General features: G+C 50.5%; 1 protein-coding gene across 2 annotated transcripts in view; it reads left to right on the top strand.

Annotated features, from left to right (window-relative positions):
• The window catches only part of LOC129382723 (uncharacterized), a 276055-nt gene that overhangs the window by 236557 nt on the left and 16412 nt on the right, over positions 1-23086 (top strand). Inside the window, exon 12 of one of the 2 annotated variants that reach the window (XM_055066858.2) lies at positions 6823-7057. The exons of the other annotated variant lie outside the window; for it this stretch is intronic. Within the exon in view, the coding sequence (XP_054922833.2) occupies positions 6823-7057 (235 nt within the window). The remainder of the gene's footprint in view (positions 1-6822; positions 7058-23086) is intronic. 2 annotated transcript variants of the gene reach the window in all.

The following is a 23086-nucleotide window of genomic DNA, read 5'->3' as shown; positions in this document are numbered from 1 at the left end:
CAGCCGCAGGAAAATCCAGCTCCCGTTTCGATGCAGACCTGTTCCGAATGGCTCACGACCGAAACCCAACTGCCGGGCTTACATGTACGCTTGCAAACACGTAGCTTCACCCCAAGTTAAATAACGCGAGACATCGAAGCGCAAGAAACTAGTTTTAGAAACAAAGAAGCAACCAGTCTTGAGTGTACGAACGAATGAATCCGTGCCGCCGTGCACTCGGAAATACCGGTAAAAATTTTAAATCCAGGCCAGAGGTCACGTGAAAGATCGATGATGCTGAACGCTATTTGCGTTTATAATGGCGAAGAAACAATAAACTCACTAACAAAGAGTACAATATCTAATTAGCAATGGTAATTTTGCCCTGTTCTTATGTAAAAGAAAATGCTTCGGTAATTGTAAGAGAAAGTTTGTAAGATAAAATTGCGCTTATTACGACGCCTCTACCGGGAAATGTTGGAACTAACGAACGAATCCCGAGGTAATGCTACTACGTCGGCTTTGTTAGCAGCGGCGCGCGGTCGATTTTTTCGCCCTCTGTGGCCATTTGTTGAACTTGAGAGTGTGCTACCCCTGGGCTGACTACACACGTGCAGCTCCGTCTGCCACTCCTAACGGAAGCGCACGCGCTGCCCCCTGGCGCCACACTCTGTGAGCGCGTAGAACAGAACAGAATCGGTTTCGTTTTCGCATTTGTGCTCCAGTTACTGGAACTGCAAAATAATTGTTTGACAATTATTTGAATTCTAAAAGAGGAGAACGCTTTCTCTCCCACAAGTTAGTGCGTTTTATACAAAGGGAGAGAGAATGCAAGAAGCAGAAAGGCAGGGAGGTCAACCAAACCGTTCGCTACTGGGGATAGCAAACCCCTGTGCTGCAGTGAAGTGCAAAGCAGTGCACTGCGATGGGTCCATAAGCTCTATTATAGCGATAATTTCGGCTGGTTGGTGCATGTACTGAACGGGTAAATAATGAGTTGTGTCCTAACATTTACCCATGTATAAAACACATGGAACTAATGGTGTTGCATTCTAGGTCAAAAAGAAATAAAGCTTGAATCGTTACATCTCGGCGCTGGGCATTCTTTCTTTCCGTCTTTGTTTTTTCTTTCTTCTTTTTGACAGTACACACAGTACTAGCACGGTAATAGGTCCTTCATCTTCAGTCACCTTCCAGTAGGTTACACACATGTCGGTGCATGTTCGCGTTCTTTATTCTGCCGTACAAGAACGAGCGCGCTTACCGGTCTTGTTTCAAGATGAAGCGCCAAATGTTTGCGATTACATCTTACCGCAAGAATTAACACATGAACAGTGAAGATTATGCGTAATCGATTTGTCTCAATGAATGAGCAGTTATTGTCAGAGACGAGATATTTTGTAAATATTATGGGAATTAGTTAAACCAACTACATTGCAGTTCAGCAATGCCCTTTGACACTTGGGTTAATTGCTTGCCGCATTCAAAAATTTCATCCGACCGTTGTACTTGGATCTATAGGCCGCCAGTCCCCTTCCGGACCATTTGTTGCTAAATGTAAACGCTGTTACGGTCATTATACAACTCCCTGCGTTTCGGTAATGATTTAGAGTGCGCACAATTTTTGGCGTATAGAGCACCAATGTCATTGCCAGTGCACCAGCACCTGAATGCCGCAAGCTTGTTTACGTATGCACGTATGCCCACGACTCTTCGTTCACTTAGACATATGTGCTGTGCTATTAACTACAAAGCGCTTAATTTGAGAACATTGCGACAACACGCATATATTTGCGTATGTGATCAGCGTTACAAGGCCCATATGCGCGGCAAACTGCGACCGGAATAGAAGATGCGTACATATATTTATACGATCTGTTATTGCAGCTTTTTGTAGAAGGCTAGCTCTCACATATTGTACGCATCTTGATAATGCGTACAGTTTGCGTGTTCAATAAAATACTGTTAGCTGAAACTTTGTGAGTACGAGCGCTCATTCAGACAGCTTAAATTTTCTCACAATAATAGTACGGATGTTCGCACAACAAAAATAGGGAATTCTGTCTGTTTCGTCCAAAACAGTATATAGCCGTTATATCATTACAGTGAAATGTCCGTAAAGCTTAAAACGGAGAGCGCTTCCGTATATTAACGGCAGATTTTGCCGTATATTTGAAATATGGCATACTTTCCATATTTTCACCTGCAGTTCTTTGTATAATGACGGAAATCCTCCGTATAATGACGGAAATTTTTCGCAGTGTAGCTAAGCCTAACGCTCGGCGCAAGGCCACCTGTTCCGTAGCGCACAGCTGCACCTAGCGTCGCACCGGCGTCCGCTGCGCTGGCACTCACTCCCGTTGCCTCGAAGCCGCCGATGTGAAATATGTAGTCCACGGTACACTCATCTCCCAACAAGAATTTGTTCCCCGCTGGTCCCGAATGCTCCAAGCCCACCGCGCAGCCTATCCAAAGGAAGCCGTTTCAGCCACGAACGCCCACCTCAAGTCCGCCATGGCGCTTCCGCCATCGCTGAAGACTCACCGCCTACGCCACCACGTCCCGCTGCCTCGACTCCCAGCGGAAGACTACAAGATCGTCTTCCGCCCTGGAGATGGCCTCGACCTCCTCACAACCACCGATGGGGCCCTCCTTGCCTCACTCTGTTCCAGCGCCAGCGTTGAGTACACCAACTCTTTCATCGTCAGTACACCCTCGGAGCAACGCAACCGGCAGTACGTGCATACCTCTGAGTGGCGTCTAGCCACTGCGCGCTTATGTGGCCGCACCCTACAATGCCCTCCGCGGCATAATCTACAACGTCGTGTACACTCAAAACAAAAAGCAGATCATCGAGGACCTGCAGGCTATGAATCCCAACAGCACTTACGCCATCACCTACGCAAGGCAGATGGGTCGCACCTGGTCCATCCTGATCACTTTCGTCGGCACGAAAGAACTCCCTCGCACAGTGGTGTTCAACTGCGCCCTGTTCATCTGCCACCGCTCCCGCCCCAAGGCTGAGCTCTGTGTCAATTGTTGGAGCCATGGTCACCGCTCCGACGTATGTACCAAGCCCAGATCCGGGCGCTGACCATGCTGCTGAGCTGTGCACGCGACTCGGAACCCCGTGACTGCACTCCTAAAAGCATCTAGTGCAGCGGCACACATGTCACGGGGTCCCGCCCGTGTGAGCTCCGCTTCGAACTGGGCGGACCCTCCCTCCTCACATCCAGTCCCAAAACAACGCCATCCAACACAGTCAATACCTATAGGCGAAGGACTCCCGCTCATCCCGCCGCGGTCAATGATCCAACTACCGATCAAGCCGGGACCGCAGCCCCCGCCGCCTCTCCGTCTCATTTCATCCGCTGCCGGGGCAAGACACCCCATCGACTGCTTCCCAGATGAGCTGGCGATCACAGCTTGCCACACCCGACCCCGAAAAAGAAAAGATCCAAGCTCAAATCGCAGCCCAGCGAAACGAGGTTGCCCTACTAAAAGAACCACTCCAGGCACTGCTCGTGTGCCGCCACCTCCCCACCTCTTCCCCCCAAGCAAACCCCACAACCCATCGCTCTCCCGCCCCGCCACCACCACCTTTAACGATTTATCGGACCCAACTCTCATGCGTTCCGGCGCACAACAGAAAACTTATCTGGACCTTTGCTTCTAAAAATATCCCGGACGCGGTGAGGACGAACACCCGGATCTCTCTCACTAGCGGCCACTATATCCTGTCCATCTCTTCCTCTTTTCCCACGCTATCTTCCTCGCGCAAGCGCCTGGTGCAGATGGTGGACTGGGATCGCTTCCGCCAGTCGCGGCAACAACATTGCCCCTCCATCTCAGGCATTTCTCAGTGGACCACCAACTTGCTTCAGGATGCTTCCTCTGCCGCCTCCAACGTCCCTACCCCTCTTCACTGCTACAGGGGCTGATAGTCGCCTCCTGCACATCTGGGAGGCGTGTCACTCCCTGCACCGCCACTTTCATTCCAAGAAACACAACCACTCGCTACGCCTCCGCTTTGCTCGACTGAAGATGGACATGGAGGAACACTGCTCCTCTCTCACCACGCAGCAGTGTGGCCAGTCCTGCGAGCGCATGGCTGGTAACCACGGGCAGGAGGATACGTCGGCTCCTACGTGTCCTCCTTGATCCATCGCTTGCCAAGCCCACGCACCGAAGAGACGCGACGCACCTCCTTCACTCACCTCCACTCTCTGATCCCGACTTTCTTCTTGCTCTTCATGATTGCTATCTCTGCAAGAACCCCCTTCCTCTCTCCCTTTCTACACCGGCACTCCTAATTCTGCGCCACGCAGATTTCACCCTGGGTTAGGTTCGTGCCGCGCTGCATAAGCTCGGCACCACCTCCACACAAAGGGCCGACAAATCTCTAACAAGGTCCTCCGTAGTCTGGACACCCCATCCCTCGAGGCCATCACTTACTTGTTTAAGAAACATTGGCATGAAAGCACTTTGCCTTCCGAGTGGACCCACGCTAAGGTAACTTTCATCCCCAAAGCTGGCAAACCAATACACATCCAAAATCTCCGCCCCATTTCCCTCACCTCTTTCTCGGTAAGCTCTTGAAGCACGTTGTTCCCGATCGCCTGCATAACTTTTTAGACGATAAGTACCTTTTCCCCGATTCGATGTTTGGTTCTCCTCCTTCCCTTTCTACCCATGACGTCGTGCTATAGCTCTCCGACAGGGTCCTTCACCCTCTTCACTCCAAGCGCACTCCTGCGGTCTTGGCACTGGATATGACGAAAGCCTTTGACAACGTCGTCCATTCCGCCATCCTAGAGACGGCGGAATGTCTGTCTCGGTCTGTCGCCCCTTGCGAGACGACAGACCGAGCTGGCCCCCTCCATTCCGGTATGTACACAAGTGACTGCCTCCTCACCTTCCATGACATCACCCTTCATTACCGCAGCTCTCGCCTATCTCTCCCTCCCCCTCACAAATCCCTCTATAAGCTCCAACAGAGCACATGGCGCCATTTACAGGCCCACACTTTCCTCTCTCCTGCCTGACCTGCCCTTATTCACCCCGGTGCCGTCTCACCCGAACGCACGCTCTGCCGACACCCACGAGCAGACTATGTTCATATTGTCTAATCATGCCCGAAGTACTCTCCCCCTGCCTCTTGGCATGTATCTAGTCCGCAGCTGAGGGAGGCTGCTTTGGCCAGCTCGGAGCCGGATGTCAAGCTGCGGCTAACGATCTGGGCAGTGGAAGTCGCCGCCAAGCATAATCAGGTGGCCACGACAGGCAGCGTGAAGGCAACCCACGGAACGGCGGCATCTTAATTTTCTTTTCATGTTTTGGCCTTCACTAAATAAAATTTGTACCACCACCACCGCCACCACCAACCCCTTGTGTGAAGCAAGCACCTCTCTCACCAACCTCGTCGGTTGGTGGGAGGCACCGCCGGAGACACGGGAACCTTTCTTTTGGTGGCTTACTTTATGTACATGACTCCGCCTCCACGGAAACGCTGTCCTCCTCCCTATAGTGCCGATACCGCTCATTCTCTCATTAAGGAAAATCCGGCCACTAGACATGAAAGTGGTGGAGAGAGCCAAAGACAATTCGCTTTCAACGGAAAATTTCTAGTCACATATTCGTAGATCAAATAATTCAAGTTGATGAGAGGGTTTAAGGGCTGGTACTCTTTTTTCTGCGGTCGAAGGTTAAAAGTATAAAAGTGCTTTGATGTCAAGCCAGTAGGCTTTGACGACAAACCAATAGGCTTCTATATTTTACTTGGCGATGGTTATAATTTCACCTAACTTTTCCACTCTAGAGACATTAGCAGATGCCATCCTCAGTGTGCAGGAAAGCAACAATGCCTCTTCGGCTAATCGGTAACAGCTTTAGGCACCTTTTATCGTTGTATTTCTATCCTCCGCACTAGAGATTTACGTGGTGAGTATTTTATAGGGCCGTTATTTAGGTGAAGTGTGTGTGATATTCCAAGATTCTCCATAAATCGTCTTCCTTTAGCAACATTAGTGAGGTGCGTTAAGTCGGACCAGTGCACTCAAAAGAGCCCGTTAATTTTTTTCCATGCACGCATATGTACGTGCGTGAGCATCTTACTCCCTCCCCTATAAGCGGAACGCGGCCGCAGCGGGAGGATCCTGAGGCCGAGGCTTACTCAACGTCTGCAAAAGCCCAGAGTCATTAGGGGTTTATGAAATATGCAACGTTATTTCTCTGCGCTTTGAAATATGCTATGCAAACCAGGTTGCTAAATTATTAAACCTGGGTCCTTCACCAACAGAGTTGATAACCTTGGCATAATTTTTTAGTAATTGGGTTCAAGAACAGCTTTGTTCATGCGCAATCTTAGATTGTGTTTAGTACGATGACACGCGTGTTTGAAGAATGTCGATGTTTTCCAGAAACAAGCAAATGTTACCAGGTGGCACACATTGAAGGAATACAGTACCATGTCATAGTTTAAGGCAATGCTTTGAGTCTCCATGCACACACCTATTCTAAACAGGTGAAATTTTTCTAAGCAAGGGAGTGATTTCTGAAAAAAATTTAAAATAAAGAATGTTAAGCTTTTGGTTCAAACCAAAGCGGGGCGTAGTCGCTATGGCATCGCACTGTTCCTACTAAGAGCGTGGGTTCATTGCGGACGCGACCACATCTTGATGCAAGCGAAATGCAAGAACGTTTGCACACTCATATTTGGTGCACTTTAAAAAAACATAGCGTTGCATAAATCAATCGGACGCACTTGTGTATGGTGTCTCTTATAACCCAATATGCCGTTTAGTGCAGTTCACCCTACTAATTCCAGATTATTCTTATTTTCAGCATCCATTTTGGTCTAGGTAAACCAGGCCATCAGTATTACAAACGTGCGAACTTCCCAGAATGCAACGACACGTCGGCCGTTTACACTTTTCGGCTGAATATTATGGAGACAAATGTAGTCATATTTTGGAAATCAATAATGAGAGAAGTGGAAGCTGCGCCATTCTCAAAAGGCACTTCGACAGAAGGCGTTTACTTTATGATGAATAATGTGAAGCCCATACGTGTTTACGTAGTAAGTAGCCATTGTTGGCAAACGCGCATCAAAAAAGAAAGTAACTATGTCCAATTTCAAGGATATAACATTTATCATTTGCCGCAGGAAGGTTAACCAGTTGCCTGGTTAGCTACAAGCACCATATAACACTGCGCATGATATAAATAACCTAATTTATCATATGACCTAAAAGAAAAACTGGGGCCCCAATTTGTGCCGCTCACTGACTTCTAAAGCCTACAGAAAATGAAACGCAGGCGAGCTTACAAAAAATCAGTTCTTTGTTGCAACATAGGAAATACAACAAAACTTGAAATAGACTAAGTCTGCGGCGTATTCATCTTCATCATTCAGAGGATTGGCGACATTAATGGTATTAGACATCCACAAATAATTAGAGCGTAATTGTTGATGGCGATGATAATCATCATCATCGGCCTAGTTTATGTCCACTGCAGGACGACGGCCTCTCCCTGCGATGTCCAACTACCCCGGTCCGGCGCCAACCGATTCCAACTAGCGCCCGCTAATTGTATAATTTCATCGGCCCACCTAGGCTTCTGCTGTCCTCGACAGCGCTTCAACTGTAGTGGTACCCATTCTGTAACCCTAATCGCCCAACGGTTATCCATCGGGCACATTGCATGACCTGTCCAGCTCCATTTTTTTTCTGTTAATGTCAGTTAGAATTGAATTGAATTGAATTTTATTCCGCAACAAGAAAAAAGTTATGAGGAGGACAGCTAAAAGCTGTAAAAACAGCTTGAGGAGCCCTGACTCCGTATCACACGGGGAGGAACAAAAGCATGCGGCTAAGGGAGTACGACCTACTAAGAGAAAGACAGCTAACGGAGTTATGAAACGTCACTTGAAAAGGGGATTATGCAGTAGTCAAAGAAATAGAAAATTGTCGTATCACATCATTATACAAACATTCATATCATAGAATATCGGCTATATCCGTTTGCTCTATGATCCAAACCGCTCTCTTTCTGCCTGTTAAGTGATGCCTAGCGTTGTTCGTTCCATCGCTCTCTGTGCGGTCCCTAACTTGTTCTCAAGATTTTTTGTCAGTCTCCTAGTCTCTGCCCCATGTGTCTGCAATGGTAAAATGCACTGATTTTACACCTTCCCTTTCAATGATCACGTTAAGCTTCCAGTCAGGAACTGGCAATGTCTGCCGTATGCGATCCAGCCCATTTTTAATCTTCTATGAATTCTTGATCAGGGCTACGTGTGAACAATTGAGCTCGGTAAATGTGGAGAGTGTAGACAGACTGTAGAGGCTGACTGGTGATCCTAAACTCTTGCTCCCTTGCCCGGCTATTCCTCATTATCCGTGTCTTCTGCATATTAACCTTCCACCACACTCTTCCGCTCTCTCTGTTACGGTCCTCAATCATTTGTTGTAACGCGTCAGCGGTATTGCTGGACCGAACATTATCATCGGCAAACCAAAAGTTGCTGAGATATTCGCGGTTGATCCTTACTCCTAAGCCTTCCCAGTTTCATAGCTTGAATACTTCTTCCAAGCACGCAGTGGATAGCATTGGAAAGATTGTGGCTCTTTGTCTGACCCCTTTCTTTATAGGTATCTTCCTACTTTTCTTATGCAGTATTAAAATAGCCGTGCAATCCCTGTAAATATTTTCCAAAATCTTTACGTAAGTGATCTGGACTCCTTGATTATATAATGCCTCTATGACTGCTGGTATCACTACTGAATCAAATGCATTTTTTGTAATATATCAAAGCTACTTAGAGAGGCTTATTGTGGTCTGCGAATTTCTCGACTACCTGATTAATGGCATGGATGTGGTCCCTTGTAGGGTATCGCTTCCTGAAGTCAGCCCGTTCCCTTGGTTGGTTAAACGCCAGGGTTACCCTTATTTTATTGCAAAAGGTCTTCATGAATATTTTACATAATACTGGGAATAACCTAATGGGTTTCTTATTAAGCTAAGAGTTTCTGTATCCTGCTGAATACTGCTTCTAATTGAGGTTCTCTGACTTCCCTGGGTACTGTACAGGTAAGTGTAGAATCGTCCCGCTGCTTTTACTATATCTTCGAGATTGGTGATGATAATACCCCTTTTATCTTTCAGTGATTACAGCTTTGCTTGCCATGTGCGAAATTTCCTTCTCACTGATTTCAGGTTGTGTTCATTTTTCGCAGCTTCTTCAGTCTTTCTCGCGTTATAGTTCCGAATATCACTTATTTTCGCCTTGTTGATCAGTTCTGATGGTTCCCCGAATTCTATCTTATCTCTTGAGTTGGACACTATCATTCTTTGTGGTTTTTTATTAGGTCCTTAGTTACCTGGGAGAGATTTCCTACTGGTTGCCATTGGTGCCTTGCCTCACACTTCAATCTCTGCCTCTGAAGCCAGCCTAGTTACGGTTTCATTCATTGCCATCATGTGATCTTCATTTTTCTGTTCTAAGGCTGCATATTTGTTTGCAAGTACCAGTCTGCATCTGTCTGCTTTTATCCTTGCTGCCTCTAGGTTTACTTGTTTCTTCTTCACCAATTTTACTCTTTTTCTCATCAAATTGAGGTGAATCTTAGTACTCACTAACCTATGATCAATGCACTTTACCTGTCACTTCTACATACTGCACTATGCTGGGATGTGCTGAAAGTATGAAATCAATTGCATTTGTTGATGATAAGTACGTTATAATGATTCTTATGAAAAGCGGTAGAAATGCTGCGACGGAAGCGGTTGTGAATAAAGGTCTGTAAAAAGAGGACGTACTTAGTGGCGCATATCCAGTTATCCAAGTTGATGCGAAACAGGTTAACTGGAGAGCAGCACGCACCAGGTGTTACTATGGCTCAACGGTCGGTTTTGAACGTGCTTGTATTAGAATAGCAGCCCGATGCTCCCCCCGTTTAACCATAGACACCCACGACCCAAATAGGCCAGAATAATGTCACGCGTGGATTTGCATACATACATACATACATACATACATACATACAAATAAATGACGTAAAGTGAAGCTGCATCGCGTGCTAATATCATTAAAAAATTCTGGTATAACTCGTCCCCTGATAGATGACGTCAATGAGATTATTATTATTATTATTATTATTATTATTATTATTGTTATTATTATTATTATTATTATTATTATTATTATTATTATTATTATTATTATTATTATTATTATTATTATTATTATTATTATTATTATTGAAACATACAAGCCCACAAAGGAAAGAGGGAGGGAGCAAGCTGACAACTGCCACTAAGAGGGGCACAATGCCTGCCTACTCTTTCGGGAGGAGGGAATGAAAAGAGATGAGGCGACGAAGATAGGAAAGAAAGAAATAGGAAAGAAAATAGGAAATAAACAAATGACACAGACACGGACAAAAGAAAGTAACGATTTGCATTGGAGCAATGTAGCCACGCATTGCAGAGTCACCGCTAGAACGCGTCTTGCATTATGCGTGTATGTATCCTGCCTCCTCTCGCGTGCTTCTCTTAACATGTTGTGTCTAGTGGCGGCACCGCCACTATGTAACCATGTGGCGTGTGTGTGATGATATTATTACGATATTATCGGGCGATGCTCAAAAGACGGGCCGCCGCGAGAACGACGATGAAGTTGGTCGCTGCCCTTAGCGCGAGTGAGGGTCGGCCGGCCTGTCTGGCTCCAGTGTAAATAGCCTGTAAATAGCCACTTTCGTCTGTGTCTTTTAGCACGTAACATTCTGGTGGAGGTCAGCGATCACCGTGCTCGCCACGGAACTGCGAATTGGTGGGCAAATCGCGCATGTCACCATGCCTCCCGGTGACGAGCCTGCCTGTGCAACGGCTTCGGCTGGTCCGACTGCTCCAATCATCACGGTTGCCCCACATCGCGACCCTGATGTGTTCTCTGGCCTCGAGGGACAGGACGTTGACGAATGGATCAAGCTGCATGAACACGCCAGCGCTAATAACAGGTAGGACCGAATGATTATGCTCGCCAATGTCATCTTTTATCTCGGGGCACCCCACGCACGTGGCACCAAACGCATGACGACGAGAACACCAGTTGGGACAGTTCCAAAGAAAAGCTAGGGGAATTGTTCGGCGACCCCTTTGGGTGCAAGGTTGCCACGAGAAAAGTTCTTGCGTCTCATGTTGAGTCATCTACAGAAACGTGCGTTTCATACATCCTCGACGTCTTGGCTCTATGCCGCAAAGCTGACGATCATTAGTCCGAAGCAGGTAAAGTGGCACATGTGCTAAAAGGCATCGCCGACGACGCATTCAATTTGCTTGTTTACGGCAACGTCTCGAGTATAGACGCCATCATAAAAGAATGCCGTCGCCTTGAACAAGCTAAGAGCCGTCGTATCACACACCACATCACACGGCTATCCAACACTGCTGCTACATCGACATGTGAGGGTAGACCGCGTCAGACAACCACCTGTGACGACGTCACCCGTATTGTTCGCCGCGAACTCAAGGCCGCCTGTTCGCCATTTCGCCGCGACGCCTCCCAATCCGCCAGCTACCACCATTGCGATGATTCAGGCCGTTGTCAGACAAGAATTTGAGAACATGGGTCTGAACGCCGTGTGCTCCACGTCTAAGCCCAGCGTTCCCCAGTTCTCTAGCGGCCCTCCTCGTCCCCGACAGTCCTTTTCTGCCACATCTCGCCGCAACCCGGCCGAATGGCGTCCCCCGGATAACAGACTAATCTGCCCTCAGCCGGGTCGCTTGTCACTGCCGCAACCATTGGCCGGCACAACCTCGAACATATGCCGCCGCTTATTCCTGCACGTTTAGACCTTCTGTTCCCTATACCACCCGTAATGAACGTACTGCCGCTGATGCTCCTGCTCCAAAACTTCGCTACAGCCGCTCGCCCTCACCTCGACGCGATCAGTCTCGTTCGCCCCAACCGCGCCGCTTCTCTTCGCCGCCTATTGCCTCCCGGGTCCAGCCGGAAAACTAGGCATTGCAGCTTCTGGAGGTGAAGCTGCGTTGTCGACCCTGCCCTCAAGTCCTCTGCTCACATTACGTACGAACGAAAACTTTCTTGACGTTGCAGTGGACGGCTCTGCTGTCACGGCACTCATCGATACAGGAGCACCTTTTTGCTGCCTCCCGATGACGACTGAACAAGCTCCTCACCCCAGCGTCGCCACGCGTCGTCCGCGTTGCGGATGGCGGTACTGTGCCTATCATTGGCTTGTGTACGGCACGTGTCTGTATCGCTGGCCGCCACACTGCTGTCCTCTTCACCGTAATTGCTCATTGCCCCCACGACCTCATTCTCGGCCTCGCTTTTCTCTCCGCGCATTCTGCTCTTATTGACTGCTCTTCCAGTACTTCGCCTTGAGTTGCCAATTCTCGCAGAACCTTCTGGCGCACCCCAATGCCACTCACGCCCCACCGGCTTTCTTCACCTGCCGCCAAAGTCAATAGCCTATATTGAGCTGTTGTCTTCCTCACCAGTTCCTGATGGCGAGTACCTCGTCGCTCCTCTACGCGACATTCCACTACAGTATGGCGTTACCGTGCCTCACAGTACCCTTACTATTACTGCCAACCGCACTCGCATGCCTGTCTTTAACTTTGGATTGGTAAAGTGAATTCTACCACAAGTTATTTGCCTTGCCACCGTTCATTGCCTCGGCGACCATCACATGGCAGCGTTATCGACCGATGGTTCGCTCGAGCTTAGCAGGCCCATCCGCCAGCCTCGGGCGCTGATCCCAACATAAAGAAAATGATTGCGATGGACCTGTCCTCTGCGCAGGCTGAAGACCTTTGCCAAGTATTATCGTTCTACCGAGATATTTTCGACTTCGACGATCGCCCGTTAGGCCAGACACTCGTGGTCAATCATCGGATTCTTACTAGCGATGCTACGCTTATTCAATGACGACCGTATCGAGTTTCTGCGCCACAACGACGAGTAATTCAAGATGAAATGAAGAAAATGTTAGATAAGAACATCATTCAGCCTTTGAGTGCCTGGGCGTCACCTGTGGTGTTGGTTAAGAAGAAGGACGGCACGTGACGCTTCGGTGCAGACTACCGTCATCTGAACAACATTGCTAAGAAGGACGTCTACCCGCTCCCACGTATAGACGACGCCCTTGACTGCCTGCGCGGTTCCAGCTATTTCTCTTCTATTGATGTTCGTTCTGGATACTGGCAGATTGCTGTTGACGATATAGACAGAGAAAAAATCGCCTTCATCACACATGATCGCCTATACCAAATTAAAGTAATGCCGTTTGGATACGCAACGCCCCTGCCACCTTTGAGTGTATGATGGACTCCTTGCTCCATAGTTTCAAATGGTACGCATGCCTCTGCTACCTCGACGACGTTATCGTAGTTCTCGCCAACGTTCGACACTCACCTTGAGCGTCTAACAACTATACTTGATATATTTCGAAAGGCGAAGCTGCGACTCAACAGGTCCAAATGTCGTTTTGGCCACCGCCAAATTACTCTTCTGGGCCATCTCGTTGACGCTTCCCGAGTACAGCCTGATCCCGACAAAACTATCGCTGTCCGAGAGTTTCCGGCTCCGAAGACAGCCGCAGACGTTCCAAGTTTTTGTAGGGCTCTGTTCGTACTTTCGTCGTTTTGTTCCAAATTTTGCGGCAATTGCTAGACCCCTCACTAATCTTTTGAAGAAAGGTGTACAATTATCGTGGGGTACTGCAGTGCCGCTACCTTCTCTCGTCTCGTCACTCTTCTAACCTCACTACCCATTCTCGGCCACTTCGGCCCTGATTACCCTACAGAATTGCGAACAGATGCCAGCGGTCATGGCGTAGGTGCTGTCTTAGCCCAGCGTCAGCGTGGCCAGGCTCGCGTTATTGTTTATGTGAGCCGCCTCCTAGCACCATCGGAGCGCAACTATTGCATTACGGAACGAGAATGCCTTGCTGTTGTCGGGACGGTTGCGAAGTTCCGTCCTTACCTTTACTTTCGCCCTTTTTCCGTAGTCACTGACCGTCAGGCTCTATGCTGGCTCTCATCACTAAAACACCCTACAGGCCGGCTTCGTCGATGGGCTTTGGGGCTACAAGAATTTTCATATTCCGTGGTGTAGAAGTCTGGCCGCCTGTTCCAAAACGTTGACAGCTTGTCGCGTTACCCCGTTGACGACTCTGACTCCTCCAATATTGCCAGTGCTTCTTCAACGTCACGTGGTGGTGACGTTGAAGAAAGAACACAGTAGCAATACTGTGAACAAGAAAACTAACTTTTATTGGGCGAACCTGTGCCCACAAAACAGGCTACACTTATAGCGCAACGATAGCGGCGAACACGCTCGGCGATCGTCGAAAATCTGCTCAGCGGGTCAAGCGCGTCGGCTTTTATAGAGCAGTCGTCGAATGTTCCAGACTAATCGTTTGGACCCGCGTCCTTTCCACAAAGTTCTACACCATTCGCGCTACGCGATGAAATCAGATAACACAAGGTTCGGCGACAACAGACAGCCGGGTAGAAGCATCGATAACTTTCCAGAAACGTCGGATACATGCAGGCGCGTCCCGCGCTGTGCGATTGCATTTGTTAAGCGGCGAAACGTGGTCGCCCGATAAAGATAAGTACACGTATCAATACCCCCCTCTTAAGAAGCATCGACCCGATGCTGCAAACAAACGAAGGTAATAAACAAAAGCACTCGTAGCAAAGAAAAGAACAAAATGACGAAGTTCGTCAGCGTCCGTAAAAGGGTTTAAGGCGCACCACGTGGACCACTTCAGATCGTGCGCGGCGCCGCTGTGAATGCGAAATGCCGTCTGGCACGACCTCATAGTCCACAGCGCCAATACGTCGGATGACCTTGTAGGGTCCGAAATAGCGTCGGAGTAGTTTCTCACTCAGTCCTCGTCGGCGTATCGGGGTCCAAACCCAAACACGGTCGCCGGGCTGGTACTCAACAAAGCGTCGTCGGAGGTTGTAGTGTCGGCTGTCAGTCCTCTGTTGGTTCTTGATCCGTAGGCGGGCGAGCTGTCGGGCTTCTTCGGCTCGCTGGAGATAGCTAGCGACGTCAACATTCTCTTCGTCAGTGACGTGGGGCAGCATGGCGTCGAGCGTCGTCGTCGGGTTCCTGCCGTAAACCAGCTTAAACGGCGTGATCTGTGTTGTTTCTTGCACCGCCGTGTTGTAAGCGAATGTTACGTACGGCAGGACGGCATCCCAGGTCTTGTGTTCGACGTCGACGTACATCGCTAGCATGTCGGCGAGGGTCTTATTCAGCCGCTCCGTAAGACCATTCGTCTGCGGGTGGTAGGCCGTGGTTCTCCTGTGCCTTGTCTGACTGTATTTCAGAATGGCTTGGGTGAGCTCCGCTGTAAAGGCCGTTCCTCTGTCGGTGATGAGGACTTCTGGGGCGCCATGTCGAAGCAGGATGTTTTCGACAAAGAATTTCGCCACTTCGGCTGCGCTACCTTTCGGCAGTGCTTTAGTTTCAGCGAAGCGGGTGAGGTAGTCTGTCGCCACGACGATCCACTTATTTCCGGTTGTTGACGTCGGAAAGGGTCCCAGCAAGTCCATCCCGATCTGCTGGAATGGTCGGCAAGGAGGCTCGATTGGCTGTAGTAATCCGGCTGGCCTTGTCGGCGGTGTCTTGCGTCGCTGACAGTCTCGGCATGTTCTGACATAACGGGCGACGTCGGCGGTCAGGCGCGGCCAATAATACTTTTCTTGTATCCTCGATAGTGTCCGGGAAAAACCGAGGTGTCCAGCGGTCGGATCGTCATGTAGGGCGTGCAATACTTCTGGACGAAGTCCTGACGGGACAAGAAGGTAGTTGGCGCGGACTGGTGAAAAGTTCTTCTTCACGAGGAGATTGTTTTGAAGCGTGAAGGAAGATAATCCGCGCTTAAATGCCCTGGGGACAACGTCGGTGTGCCCTTCCAAATATTCCACCAGGCCTTTTAGCTCCGGGTCTGCCCGTTGCTGTTCAGCGAAGTCTTCCGCGCTTATCATGCCAAGGAAGGCGTCATCTTCGTCATCTTGCGGCGGCGGGTCAATGGGGGCGCGTGATAGGCAATCGGCATCGGAGTGTTTTCGTCCTGACTTGTAGGTTACAGTGATGTCGTATTCTTGTAGTCTGAGGCTCCACCGTGCCAGTCGTCCTGAAGGATCCTTTATACTCGCTAGCCAACACAACGCGTGATGGTCACTGACGACTTTGAATGGCCTGCCATAAAGATAAGGGCGAAATTTAGCTGTAGCCCAAACGATGGCGAGGCATTCCTTTTCAGTTGTAGAATAGTTGCCTTCCGCTTTTGACAGCGACCGGCTAGCGTAAGCTATCACCTGTTCGACTCCGTTTCTCCTCTGGACTAGAACGGCACCGAGGCCTAGGCTACTGGCGTCAGTATGGATTTCTGTATCGGCGTACTCGTCGAAGTGCGCAAGTACCGGCGGCGACTGCATGCGTCGTTTGAGTTCTTCAAATGCGTCGGCCTGCGGCGTTTCCCACTTGAACTCAACATCACATTTAGTTAGACGTGTCAACAGCTCGGCGATGCGTGAAAAGTCCTTGACAAAGCGCCTGTAGTAGGCACACATGCCAAGGAATCTACGCACTGCCTTCTTGTCGGTGGGCTGCGGGAACTTTGCAATGGCAGCGGTCTTCTGCGGGTCAGGGCGGACTCCAGACTTGCTGATGACGTGGCCTAGGAACAGAAGCTCATCGTAAGCGAAGCGGCACTTTTCTGGTTTCAAAGTGAGCCCTGATGACTTGATGGTCTCTAGTACTGTGGCAAGCCGCGTAAGGTGATCGTCGAAATTTCCGGCGAATACAACGACGTCATCCAAGTAAACGAGACAGGTCTGCCACTTCAATCCTGCTAAGACCGTGTCCATCACGCGCTGGAACATTGCAGGCGCCGAGCGCAGTCCAAATGGCATGACCTTGAACTCGTAGAGGCCGTCTGGGATTATGAAGGCGGTCTTTTCGCGATCTCTTTCGTCGACTTCTATTTGCCAATAGCCCGACTTGAGGTCCATCGAATAGAAGTATTTAGCGTTGCAGAGCCGATCCAATGCGTCATCTATCCGTGGGATGGGGTATACGTCCTTCTTCGTGATCTTGTTCAGACGACGATAATCGACGCAGAAACGTAGGGTTCCGTCCTTTTTCTTCACCAGGACAACAGGGGATGCCCATGGGCTTTTCGACGGCTGGATGATGTCGTCGCGCAGCATTTCGTCGACTTGTTCTCTTATAGCTTCGCGTTCTCGCGGCGAAACTCGGTAAGGGCTTTGGCGGAGTGGTCGAGCGTACTCCTCGGTGATTATGCGATGCTTGGCGACTGGTGTTTGTCGAATCCTCGATGTCGTCGAAAAGCAGCTTTTGTATCGTCGGAGCAGACTTCTGAGCTGCTGTTGCTTAATCACTGGGAGACTTGGATTAATGTCGTAGTCTGGTTCGGGAACCATGGTCGTCGGGGTAGATGCGGCGGAATCCGAGAGGACAAACGCATTACTTGTTTCCAGAATTTCCTCGATGTACGCGATCGTCGTGCCCTTGTTGAGGTGCTTGAACTCCTGGCTGAAGTTTGTCAGCAACACTTCAGTTTTCCCTCCATGCAGTCGAGCGATCCCTCTTGCGACGCAAATTTCACGGTCTAGCAGTAGACGTTGGTCGCCTTCGATGACGCCTTCTACGTCAGCGGGTATTTCGGTGCCGACCGAAATAACAATGCTGGAGCGGGGCGGGATGCTCACTTGGTCTTCGAGCACATTCAAGGCGTGGTGACTACGAGGGCTCTCCGGCGGTATCGCTTTATCTTCCGACAGCGTTATTGACTTCGACTTCAGGTTGATGATTGCGCCGTGTTGGTCCAGGAAGTCCATACCGAGAATGACGTCTCGTGAACACTGTTGGAGGATAACGAAGGTGACAGGGTAAGTCCGGTCGTGAATGGTAATTCTTGCCGTGCACATTCCTGTCGGCGTAATCAGGTGTCCTCCAGCGGTCCGAATTTGAGGGCCTTCCCATGCAGTCTTAACCTTCTTCATCTGGACGGCGATGTGTCCACTCATGACTGAGAAATCGGCGCCTGTGTCGATTAAGGCGGTGACTGCGTGGCCGTCTAGAAGCACGTCGAGGTCGGTGGTTCTTTGTCTTGCGTTGCAGTTGGGTCTTGGCGTCGGATCACGGCTGCGTCGTGTTGAATTGAAGCTAGTACGTCGCGTCGTGAAGTCGTCTTTCGTCGGTGCAGTCTTCGCTTCCTGACTTCCTCGGGACGGTGGCGCGTCGTCATTATGTCGTCGAGATGGTTTCTTCGGCGCTTTCGTCGGCGGCGGAGGATCTTCGTCAGTTCGACGAACAGCAACCGCACCTCCATCGGTTGCTGCTCTTAGTTTTCCGGATATGGGCTCGCTGACCGGCCCCGGGCTGGGCCACTGTATGGTCGGCGCTGCGGCGACAGGTAGCGGCCTGGTGATGGCGAACGCGACGGTCGTCGAGAGCTCCATTGAGTAGCGGCGAGGTAGTCGGCGATGTCACGTGGGCGCTCTCCAAGCTGTGGACGCGGCGCGTTAACGGCGAAACCTCGCAGTCCCATCTCTCGGTATGGGCATCGTCGGTAGACGTGACCTGCCTCTCCGCAGTGGTAGCAGAGCGGGCGGTGGTCAGGAGCGCGCCAAACGTCAGTCTTCCTCGGGTAGCTGCGCTGGGCGACGGGTGGGCGTGCTGGCGGCGGCGGTGGTGGTCGACGGAATTGCGGCGTTACGGGGCCCTGGCGCGGTAGTGGAAAGGGACCTTGACGGCGGGCGACGGCGGCGTAGCTCATCGCTTGCGGCTGAGGCTGCGGTGGTTCTGGTTGCACCTCAGGAACTCCAAGCGATCGGTGCACCTCTTCTTTTACGATGTCGGCGATCGAAGCCACTTGAGGCTGCGACGAAGGCAAGACCTTGCGCAGTTCTTCGCGCACAATGGCCCTGATGGTCTCGCGCAGATCGTCCGTGGCCAGTGATTGAATTCCTGCGTAGGGGGTAGAGCTTGTACGGCGGTTGAATTGCCGGTTCCGCATTTCGAGTGTCTTCTCGATGTTCGTCGCCTCACGAAGAAACTCTTCGACGGTCTTCGGTGGGCTTCTTACCAGCCCGGCGAAAAGTTCCTCCTTCACACCACGCATGAGTAGGCGAACTTTCTTTTCCTCGGCCATATCCGGGTCGGCGTGGCGGAACAGACGGGTCATTTCTTCCGTAAAGATGGCAACGTTCTCGTTTGGTAGCTGCACTCGGGCGTCCAGCATAGCTTCGGCCCTTTCCTTGCGCACGACACTTGTAAAGGTGCACAGGAAGCCGCTACGGAACAGGTCCCACGTAGTCAAGTCGACTCCCTGTTCTCAAACCACGTTCTGGCGGCGTCTTCTAAGGCGAAGTAGACATGCCGCAGCTTGTCGTCGGAGTCCCAGTTGTTGAATGTCGCGATTCGCTCGTAGGTCTCCAGCCAAGATTCCGGGTCTTCAGTCGCTGCTCCATGGAAGGTCGGTGGGTCCCGGGGTTGTTGTAGGATAACGGGGGACGCTGGGGCAGCCATTGAGGTTGTCTTGACCACGATCTTCTTTGTCGCCTCAGGTAGAAGTCCGTGCTCTGGGGGCAGGCCTTGCAGTCTGCGGCTAGCACGCTGGTCTTGGGCGGTGTCGGTTTTGTCCTCGGGCTTCGGGCTTGGATCGCGGCTTTGCGGGGGCGTTCGGTACATGAACGCACAAGCACCTCCACCAGATGTCACGTGGTGGTGACGTTGAAGAAAGAACACAGTAGCAATACTGTGAACAAGAAAACTAACTTTTATTGGGCGAACCTGTGCCCACAAAACAGGCTACACTTATAGCGCAACGATAGCGGCGAACACGCTCGGCGATCGTCGAAAATCTGCTCAGCGGGTCAAGCGCGTCGGCTTTTATAGAGCAGTCGTCGAATGTTCCAGACTAATCGTTTGGACCCGCGTGCTTTCCACAAAGTTCTACACCATTCGCGCTACGCGATGAAATCAGATAACACAAGGTTCGGCAACAACAGACAGCCGGGTAGAAGCATCGATAACTTTCCAGAAACGTCGGATACATGCAGGCGCGTCCCGCGCTGTGCGATTGCATTTGTTAAGCGGCGAAACGTGGTCGCCCGAAAAAGATAAGTACACGTATCAGTATTCTCATATTCATTTCGGCGACGAGCAACGTCGTGACACCTACTTCTGAGCAAGTTGGTGACCGTAGGCGTTGCCGAACAAGCCTCGAAGCTGTGTCTTAAGTGAATCCCAACTGGTGAGCTCATCTTCGTGCGTGCAATACCAAACTCGAGGTGTGCCACCGAGGTAAACGACTACGTTGGCGAGCATAACAGTAGGGTCCCACCGGTTATTGCGGCTGACATGTTCATACAGGCTGATCCAGTCATCGACGTCTTCCCCATCTTTGCCCGAGAATACGCCAGGATCACGGGGAGTGGGGAGAGTGATGTAGGACGTCGAAGTGGCAGCAGGTGTCGGATTCGGCGGAGTCGGGTTGTCGTCGCCGGGAGCCATGAAGGAAGGCTCGACGTACCGTCCACCGTGAAGCTCCGTGACGAGGTACAGTGAACGTCCACCTCCACCAGACATGTTACGTAGGGAGACGCAGACGAAAAGCTATGTACAAGTATGGACAAGAACGGCACCGAGAGCGACGCTGCTGTGCCAGCGTTGAGAGCGCGGCATGCGAAGCAAAATTCTATTAGCGGGTGGTACCCCTCTCCCATCTCTCGTTCGCACCGCCTTGATTGCCTCCTGCACTGCGCGTGTTTGGGCACGTTTCGTGCCGCGCGCGGTGTGTGGCTACGTGTGTACGCGTGGACATTTCATTCGAAGGACGATGTACGGTCTGTTTCACATTTAGGGGAAAACTCGGAGCGCATTGCATCGTGATGCGGCGAGCGCTCGAGTCAGGCGGCGGCAGCAGCTCGCGCAGGTGCTCGAGCGGCGGGATCTTGAACGGCGTCGTCTGCTACGGCGGCGCGCGCTGGCCGCATTGTCGGGGAAACGTTCTATTGTCAGTTGCAGGGAGCCGATCTCATCGTTACTGCGTAAAATAAGCCGGTATTCTTTAATAAGCGTTGTGCGACGCCCACTGACACGCCTCGAAGGTAAGTTCATCGCAGAAAGGTGCAGGGCAGTCATAGACGACGTACTGATTCCACACATTATTGACGGCCCGTTTCTGGAAGGCGACTGTATATTCTAACGCGATAGGTAGCCGATCCACACTGCTCATGTTGTGCAAGAACTGCTGGAAGAGCGCGCAGTCACTCTCTTGGAGTGGCCGCCTCAATCCCCGGGCGCCAACATCATTTAAAATGTCTAGGGCTCGTTGAGTATCGCTGGCGCACTATCCCCTCTATCAGTCGTCCGAGGATAGGCTTCGATCCACCATCATCAGCGACTGATTCGTGCTGCGAATGAACACATCCCTGATCAAGTCACTCTACACTTCACTGCCTTCCAGGATGAGCGCTGTCATCGCTGCGGCTGGGGACATGACGAGATACTAACTGAAGTTCCGAGCGTGACGTGTCCACTTCCCCGCCGGCGGGCAGGGTCTGTCTGGTGTAGTGAATAATTGTCGAGAAAAATCACTTCCAGCTCATTGTCTGAACCTAAAACATTCCTTCAATCGTATCCGTTTGTTTCATCGTGTTCGACCCCCATAGTTATCATTGTTGAGTGCTTTGTTTTGCTTTCGAGTCAAACAAAGACTGAGCACGTCGCGCGCACATCTTGGTGCGTCTTGTCGCTGCTTATTATGGTAGTACACACAGTGAAGAAATATACGTGCACGCGCTAAGTACCCCGGCCTTTCGAAAGAACAAACGAGGCATGCTGTCAAAAGAAGTTTGTGAAACTCCATTATCGCCAATGAAGGCTCAGAGTTTGGCGACGCACAACGTTTAGTAAAGAATATCAGCTCAGTTCCCGTAGTACCGATGAAATCGGTGCACTGCCCTTGACAGTGGCACGCTTCCTGCCAATGCGGCTAGCGCGCGCCGCCGTAACAGACGACGCAGATCACGACTCCGTCCCTCGAGCGTCTGTGCCTGCTCCAGCTGCTGCCGCCGCACGACTCCATTGCTTGCCGCATCGCGATGCAATACGCTCTGAGTGTTCCCGTAACTGTGAAACAGACTGTACACGCTTCTAGATGCCTTTGAGAAGGTCGGTACGCTTGACGATTTTTTTTATGGCTGCAATACGGCGAAAGGGCAGCGTCTGCTTAACCATGTAAGTGACGCTGAGCAGGTAATTGGAGACGACGTCGTATGTGCCGCCGGAAAAATCGTCAGCACATACGATGCGGCACATACATAGGGCACATACGAGCTAAAGTCATTTTTGCAGTTTCTCACAATATGTTTGTACAAATCCGTGTTGTCTCTGATGGCGACAACGGACTTCCATTGACACTGTGCGGAAATAAACAAAAAATATCGCTGCATAGCACAAGCACGACATGCGCACACAACTTTAACTAGTACCTCCCCTACAGTATGGAATAGAGGCAGCAATGCAGACAGCTTGGCCATTTTTTAACAGTGCTCAAGAGACGGAAGTTGAAAGTATTAGTAATCATTCCTGCTTCAGCAATGCCGGCACGACCAAGACGCGGGCGTTTATCGTCCAGTAGCTCGATCGATCGGTGCAGTGGTGATGCGGGAATGAACTGCGGTCATGTTCAATGCATCGTGCACTTATTCAATTTCTCGGCACGCGTGAACTTCGACCACTGCTAGCGCATACAACAGAAGTGGTTTCCATTCTTGGGCAGCGCCTACTAAAACGAAACACGAGAAAAAAAAAAAAAAACAGGACAAGCGTTCGTCGAACAACTGAAAGTTTTTATATGAGTAAAAGGATTATGTACCGAGTAATTATTAAATTCATGTGGGTTACATATAAAAACCGTCATACACTCAGGAGTGATCAATGAACGAGCTCGCTTCGTTTGCGAGTTGTTTACTTCGCTCGGCGCACCGCAGTAATCCATGTCTGTCATCTGCTTTTTTCGTGCCA

The sequence above is a fragment of the Dermacentor andersoni genome, chromosome 6 (assembly GCF_023375885.2).
Source record: "Dermacentor andersoni chromosome 6, qqDerAnde1_hic_scaffold, whole genome shotgun sequence".
Taxonomy (NCBI): Eukaryota; Metazoa; Arthropoda; class Arachnida; order Ixodida; family Ixodidae; genus Dermacentor; species Dermacentor andersoni.
This window is presented reverse-complemented; position numbering and strand designations above follow the sequence as displayed.